General features: G+C 41.3%; 1 protein-coding gene across 1 annotated transcript in view; it reads left to right on the top strand.

Moving 5' to 3' along the window:
* The first annotated feature begins 7,604 nt into the window (after positions 1-7,604).
* tbc1d10ab (TBC1 domain family, member 10Ab) overlaps positions 7,605-8,487 on the top strand; it is a 77,035-nt gene continuing 76,152 nt past the window's right edge. Inside the window, exon 1 of the mRNA XM_055655828.1 lies at positions 7,605-8,403. Coding sequence (XP_055511803.1) covers positions 8,186-8,403 — 218 coding nt within the window. The 5' untranslated portion in view covers positions 7,605-8,185. The remainder of the gene's footprint in view (positions 8,404-8,487) is intronic.

Raw genomic sequence — 8,487 nt, 5'->3', positions numbered from 1 at the left:
GTAATACTTAAGTGTGAATAGCTTTTTCTCTTTATACACAAAGTTTTAATTTTAAACTACATCAATTACCTTAAACTACAGAAGGGGTGAAATTATTAAGTGTATTCCAGTCCTTCTTTGTACCACATAATAGCTTCAACTATCAATTGTATTAGATCAATATAAAATACAATACAGCCGTCCCTCATCCGTGAATTTATGTAGTTTTGACTTTTCACATGTAGCAATACAAAAGATTCCACTTGTCATCATTGTCCATACTAAAATGGACAGGTCCATGGACAGGAAAGGTTAAGAGAGATATGGGCCAGATGCAGCAGGTGAGACTAGTGTAGATGGGGTATCTTGGTTAGCATAGGCAAGTTGGACTGAAGGGCCTGTTTCCATGGTGATTTAATTTCTAGCCCATTCCCACTTATGTACCATTGTTCCAATAGAGGAGTCTTTGTTTACATAGGTTTCGACTTCATAAGGTGTAACCATCGCTCCTTTGAGTTTTAATACATTCAAGGGAAATGGTTTGAAGGTTCTTACAATAACCATATAGGGTGATTTCATGAAAGGTCACTGGAGCGTAGATCCGCACCCACGTGACCGAAAATTTGAAGTGGAGTACATGCTATACATCCGGTACATGTTAGCGAATGGAAAAACACGCACTTTCACACCCGTTAAAAACATCGAAAACGGCCAGTTTTTGAGCTGCAATTTACTGTGCCAGTCGGGGTGACCGTGAGGCACAGCTACCTAAATTTACAGTCCAAAAAAAAGATAGAAACTAAGGTAAATTCAAGAGGGAGCTGAAGGTGCAAATCCAGCGGAAGTGACCAGCGGACATTTGCCGTGGAGATTTAAAGATCCAAAATATCGGGAATTATCACGTTTGCTCGCTGCATTTCATCAAAAGTAAGGCATTGACTTTTTCATCTTTATTCATTTGTTATATGAAAAGTTTTAAAAGTGAAAAATCCGTCAGTAAAATTGCAAAATCGCCCATGGTTCTCAGGTGGGTTTTAACATACAAAATGAAAACACTTCTGAAGCTACATTTACCATTTAAATAATCGTAAACTATCAATGCGTTTTGAAATAAATTGATTTTTTTTTTTTAATGAAGTATAAAAATCTGGAAAAAAAACCCAGAAAAATACTGAATGCATTCTGCAGGCAAGGCAGCATCAATGTGAGAAATAGTCAACATTCAGGTAAAGAACTTTTCACTGCAACTGGGTATGCTTTTTTAAATTTCAGTGGGAGGGATGAAGAGAAATGCCTGCAGTATGGTGCAGACCAAAGTTGGCACAATAACAATTATTTTAAAAAGCAGCAATTGACGAACAAAGAAAGTGGAATAAATTGAAATGAAAATGCAGCTAAAACTGCGGGAGGATAAAGCTGCCCCAGACAGCGAACCTGGCTGGGTGCTAAAGACCTGGGCGTCAGGTTACGGGGGAAGGCAGGAGAATGGGGTTGAGAGGGAAATATAGATCAGTCACAATCAAATAGTGGAGTAGACTCGGCCAAATGGCCTAATTCTGCACCTTTGTCTCGTGTTATGTTCTGGGAACACCAACTGGCTAGAGTATTCAAGGACATCTTCAACCTCTTGTTTTTGCAGTCTGAAGTTTCCACTAGCTTCAAAAGGGCCTTTGTCCTATGTGACCATGATGAGCATGGTGACTTGCCTCAATGACTGCCACTTACAGTTCACCCACCCTAATGAAATGCCTTGCACCACAACAGATCAACAGCAAATGGTATGTCACTGATGTTTTGACAATGTTGCATTATACGGTGATTAATAACACTAATATGTATTAAATGGAGTATAAATGACTTAGAATCAAATAGTATGCATAGCGTTTGGAAGTATGTACCAAGATACCACTAAAGCGAACAAGAGAATCCTAAACAGCAAGAGAATATGTACTTTGAATGCAATGGCAAATTATTTTCTTTTTGCTTTTAATATATACATTTTTGAAGAGTTCGTGCTGGCATTTTACAAGCAGACTTCATTTTTTCCAGTATGGTTGCCAAGTTTTGCATTGTGCAATTTAAGAGAGGTTATTTTAGAACAAAAACACCAAACCAGGCATAAAATATGAACTGCTGATGGGAAGAATTGGTTCCATTGAGGAGAGGCAGCACTATAACATTCCTGAACATGTAATGAGTTAAAAAAACAAAACTCCTGTCCTCTGGTAATGTGAGAGAAAAAAAAAATGCGGATCCTTTGTTCTTCCTGATTTTTTAAAATACTTTTTGGCAAGAAGTGGATACTTGCATAATTAGCCATGGATGAGAACGCAGACAGTGGATTCCTGATGCCAATTATGCATAGTATTTCCTAAAATAAACTTTGTACTTTTGTAAAAAATCATTATGGCTGTTATTGTTGGAACATACTGTAGGAGGAGCTAAAAGTCTAACCAAAAGTAAAATATAATTTGCCAAAATGCCCATTGTTTCAGTGACATTCTAAAACGATTCCCCCTACTTCTTAAACCAATTAATAATTTACTCATGAAAATAATCCATACAAGTTTAAGCAATTCTATTTCTCGGATGCTTGAGTGAGTCAAAATCACTTTATTTCGGACCTTTCTGGTCGTTCTCTTTATCCACAACCTGTACCCTGGCATCGTCATATATTCTGTAATAACACCTTGCTTTAATCTTCACAGCATACCAATAATTACATCTGTCTACCTCAGAAGTTCAAGAGATTCTACAATTAAAATTTGCAAAGTTTAAAACCTGTTGGTGCAGGTCACACAAACCAAAACACATTCCTGTTACAGAAAGAACTGCAGATGCTGGAAAATCGAAGGTAGACGAAAATGCTGGAGAAACTCAGCGGGTGAGGCAGCATCTATCGAGCAAAGGAAATATGCAACGTTTCGGGTCGAAACCCTGAAGAAGGGTTTCGACCTGAAACGTTGCCTATTTCCTTCGCTCGATAGATGCTGCCTCACCCGCTGAGTTTCTCCAGCATTTCTGTCTACCTTCCTCTGTTACAGCCTGGCTATGTGTTCATCTTTCCACCTTTTCAATATCTCAAAATCAATAGAATAATTATTTTTAACACAACCCAATTGTTTTGGGTGACTGACATTTGTTTTGCAAATGATACCAATACTTGTGAAGGTTTATCTTACAAAATACGAGTGTCATATGAAAAGTATTTAGCAACTGTGTTTGGGAAGACCTATAATGGGTGATAGCATTCAATGTTACCAATAAACTTCTACAACTCTACTTTGGTCTAATTATCTCATGAATCATTTGGTGGAACTATTCCGCAAGAGGTGCAGTTCCTGTACCTGTAGAAACATAGAAACATAGAAAGTAGGTGCGAGAGCAGACCACCAGGTCCATCGAGCCCGCACCGCCATTCGCTCATGGCTGAACACTAAACAGACACACTTACCCACAAACAGTAGACACAAGACACAGAACACAAGACACTACCCTCCCCTTTATACCGCTATCACCCCTCTCCACCCCAAGAACCTCGTGATCTCCTGGGGGAGGCAAAAAAACGGATAAAAACCCAGGTCCAATTCGGGAAAAAAATCCGGGAAATTCCTCTCCGACCCCAATCTAGGCGATCGACACTTGTCCAGGAGATCACTCAGGTCTTACTATACTAACCATACCTAGGTCCATATCCCTGCCCTCTCCCCGTAGCCCCTTATCCCCTTGGCAGCTAAAAAACCATCTATTTTAGTCTTAAATATATTTAAAGTTTCTGCTTCCACTGCTCCCTGGGGCAGTGAATTCCATAAATTAACCACCCTCTGGGTGAAGAAGTTCTTCCTCATCTCAGTTTTAAAAGAGCCCCCCCTTATTCTGCAACTATGTCCCCTAGTTCTAGTTTCCCCGATCATTGGGAACATCCTCAGTGCATCCACCCGATCAAGGCCCCTCACGATCTTATATGTTTCAATGAGATCGCCTCTCATTCTTCTAAACTCCAAAGAGTAGAGTTCCAGCCTACTTAACCTTTCCTCATATGTCAATCCCCTCATTGCAGGAATTAATGTACTGTACTGCCCTTAGATTTCTTGGGGTAGAAGTCTTGGGTGGGGGACGAGCTGAGTGATGAGCTTAAACATTTTATTGATGGTATAAACCCTGAATGCTGCAGTGCACCATCTGTAAAGGCAACAAATGTCACAATGACACAAGGAACTGCAATTGCTGGATTCTTGAGCAAAACACAAAACACTCAGCAAGTCAGGCAGCATCTGTGGAGGGAATATACTTTTCCTCCACAGATGCTGCCTGAGCCGCTAGGTTCCTTCAGCACTTTGTACTTGTCTCAATGAATGTTTATATTAGTTATGGGGTGTCAAGTCAAGAGAGTTTATTGTCATGTGGCCCAGATAGGACAATGAAATTCTTGCAATTAAATAGGGTGCTTGCTCCTGAATGATGTCCCGGCTTCCTCTTCTCCAACTTCATAAACTTCACATCAACACCATTTTATCATATTTTATCTCAATGTATCTTGTCTTACATTAAACCCAGAGACATTTGCCAAAAGTCTCTATTTTTAAATGTTCATTTTTATTTATAATTTCATCTGCAAACACATTTCTTTCAATAACTCCCCAACACTGAAACTTCCTGCCTCACCAACATCTTATGTATCCCTTTTATTCCACTAAAAGTAGCAAATCACTCCTGTGTTGTTATCGGTATGTCTTCTGTCGACGCTATTGCTTTCTCCTCTGCATAAAAACCACTTTAAAATGTATTTCATTAATATAGCTTTTGGTCATCCATCCATATATGTCCTTTTCTGACAGTGCTTATTTCTCAAATGTATTTGTGAAGCACTTACGACATTATTTACTTTTAACGTAACATGTAGTTGCAGTTATAGGTGTAATGATCCTAGCACTACTTTCAATCGACCTTTGGAGTTTTCTGTTGCTAAGATCATATGTTTATTATGGACAGATGCAAGTAATTTTCTGAAGATTTTTAGTGTTTTAAAAATAACTACTGGGACCATTAAAACAATTTGCATTCCACATCCAATTTGAAAATAATGCTAAATTGTTGCAATGAGAAGCTTTATCTCATAATCTAAACAAGTCAGCCCGGAGTTAGATAGTTTTGCTGCACAAATAAACAGATACATTTGAAAACTTAGCAAGGTTACTTTGGCAACACGATTTACATTACAAGAAGAACGAATGGCAGTATCCTAGAAACCATGTCTTAGTCCCCTTCTTAGTCACACAACAATGTACAGCCACTGAGCTATACAGCATGGAAGCAGCTTCTATGGCCCACCAAGACCACGCCAACCATTAAACAGCCATCAGTATTGCTCCAGCAATTCTGTTATTATTCTCCCAACGTTCCTCACAACTATCCAAAGGTAGAAGGAACACAGAAATTCAACAAAATCTTCTCATATGAATTAGGGACGGGCAATAAATGTGCCCTTGCTAGTGTCAAGAATAAATAAAGAGTGGACAATAATAACTGAGTTAATTGTTTCTTCATTATGTACATCGTTGGTAATTATCAACTCTTCAGAGGTATTCTCTTCAACAGAGCATGTTTTAAGATTACTAATACCTAGCTGCAGGAAATGAATTACATTAAAATATCATTAACAGTTATCCTCTGTCCAATTGCATATTGTTCTTAAATTATATGTGAGGTTAACAGTGTCTCCACAGAAATATTTCATTCATACCTTGTGTAGAATTCAGAAATCAGTTATGGCTGCAATCATTTATGTCAAGACCTTTCTCAAAACTCACTCTCTGATGCTTCTGCATATTTTGTGAATCATTTAAAGAAAAAAAAAACGAAGAGAATATATTTCAGGTGAAAGTCCATTGCAGGATACAGACACAAAAAGCTGGAGTGACTCAACGGGACAGGCAGCATCTCTGGAGAGAAGGAATGGATGACAAAGAACGGTCTCGACCTGAAACGTCACCCATCCCTTCTCTCCAGAGATGATGCCTGTCCACACTGAGCTACTCCAGCTTTTTGTGTCTATCTTCGGTTTTAATATATCTTCGGCATCTGCAGTTCCTTCCTACACAGGTGGTGTTGTGTTTTATGCTCCGACTTGTCATTCCCCAAGGTTTTCCAAAGGACTGTGTTGCAAGATGCTCTTGAGCATTCCAAAGGTTTCACTGAATATTTAAATATGTATTCTAAAAATGCAAGAAAAATGCAAATAAATTTGCAGAAGCTTTATAGCACTAGTACTCTCTCTGGACAGACCTCATCAAGTCTAACAAAACATTTCTGAAGTGCAGACACCATTATAATAATTAGTTGGTTTAATTTCTTGTCACCTGTCCCGAGTACAGTGAAAAGCTTTTGTTGCCTGCTAACCAGTCAGCAAATAGACTGTACATGATTACAATGTTGGGAAAAGCTGATGTTAATGGTCTCACATATGACAGTGAGATAAATGAGACAGTGAAATGATATAAATGGTTTATGGGGAATAAATTCTGGTCAGGATATACAAGAGACAGCAAGAGACTGAAACTGACTAAATTAATCCAAAAATCTAGTGCATGATTTTTGGCAGGCTTACTAGTTACACAATTTTTCATTGAGTCTATGGTTTACCCTTGGGCAAATCAGATCTTCTACAGAGGATGCCACACAAGCAGTTATCCAAAATACCATACCTCTGAAATGTCCATCTAAATTATCTCCAAGGTGGCTTTTGACAGCTGGCACAATCTTATTTCACTTGACCCCTTCATTGTTGCATGAATGTCAGTAAATAATTAAAATACTCCAAATAGAAAAAGAGAAGACAGTCGTCCTCTTCTGGTCTTGACCATCCCCATTGTCTTTATTCCCTGCCATAATTTGCGAGCCACCAACTCCAATCCTTTCAATGGTACACCTCTGAGGTGCAACCAGACTGTTTTCAGCTTGGTTTTGTTTCACTCTTCTCTCATTATCAGTTTCTGTTTCACCTTTAGCCTTTGTCATTTACTCCACCATCTTCCCCATCACCTGTATCCACCTATCACTTGCCAGGCTTTGTTGCATCCCAACCTCTCTTTTCCAGCTTTATACCCCTGCAAGAAGGGTCCCGAACCAAAATATCAACTGTCCATTCCCTCCTCAGATCCTGTCTGACCTGATTAGTTCTTCCCATCTTGGAATCTCATCCATGTTTTTCTTCCTTCTGGTCCACACTGTGCTTATGCATAAGATAGACACGAAATGCCGGAGTAACTCAGTGAGGCAGGCAACATATCTGGATAGAAGGGGAGAGCGAGACACAAAGATATGGAAGGGTAAGGTGTGAAAACGAGCTTACGCATACTAGCCAGGTTCAGGAGCAGCGTCCTCCTATCATCACCCTTATGGGTATTAAACAATACAACCTCCACCTAAGCTCCGAACTTGACATTGGCTTGAGGGCATTGTATATGTCTTTGCACTATTAGCGTTTGTTTTTTTATATAACTGAACTCATTTTTTGTTTATGATTATGGTGTTTACAGAGTACTGTGTTTACATATCTGTTGTGCCACTGCAAGTAACGGCTTCGTTTATTTCAATTTCATTGTTCCGTTCCGGACGTACGGTAATAAAACACTCTTGACTTGAAATAATTGGTTTAAGATAATGATCCTGCACAGCTTTTCTGTTTATCTCTGTAATTGCTGCCTATTTATTCCTCATCGAGTAGTCAGGATGCTATTTTCTGCTTCAGATCCTCTGGGCTTTCGCCTTTTTATTGTTAAAAGTGGAAAATCTTATCTGCTATTTGTTATTCTAGTGGCATTGCCCTGGGGCGCTTCAGCTGAGGGCAGGGCCACGCATGCGCAGCTGCCGGCCGGCTGGCGGGAGGGGGAGGGGTTTTCTCGGCGCTCGAGCGAGTAGGCGACGGGGAAACTGTCGCCGGGGTTTGCTCACGACCGCCTCAGCGTTGTCCGTCGGCTCCTCTTCCATTAAAGCGAACCATGCGACCTGAATCCCGATGTGAGGCGACCCTGGAAAGGACGAGCAACGTCGAAAGCCCCTGAAGCGCGGCGGCGGCGGCGGCGGCGGCGGCGGCGAGACGAACGGACAGACGGAGGGAGAAAGGGAGGAAGGTTTTGGGGAAAAGTTCCCGGGTGGTCGCGGGGGCACAGAGATTGGTTCCGCCCCCTCCTCGTCCCCCGGGACCATGAAGAAGAGCCGGGAGGACGAAATGAACGCGACACCCGAGGCGGCGATGAACCCGCGGGGCACCGCCGAGAGCCTGGCCGACCTCGACTCCGACTCCGGCCTTCGCGGCGATGTCAGCTCCTTGGGTTCCGACTCCGAGGTCAATGGCTTCGCCAACGGCGACCAGAAGATCGACAAGTACGGCTTCGTGGGCGGCGCGCAGTACACTGGCGAGCTGTAAGTAGCCGGGCTTCGCCCGACGCCAGGCCGGCCGACCGACCCCGACCTCCCATGTCTGTCCTCCCTCCTCCCCCCCGCCCC

Source organism: Leucoraja erinacea, chromosome 25 (assembly GCF_028641065.1).
Source record: "Leucoraja erinacea ecotype New England chromosome 25, Leri_hhj_1, whole genome shotgun sequence".
Lineage (NCBI taxonomy): Eukaryota > Metazoa > Chordata > Chondrichthyes > Rajiformes > Rajidae > Leucoraja > Leucoraja erinaceus.
Note: the sequence above shows the minus strand (reverse complement) of the source record. Positions and strands in the feature narration are given on the sequence as shown.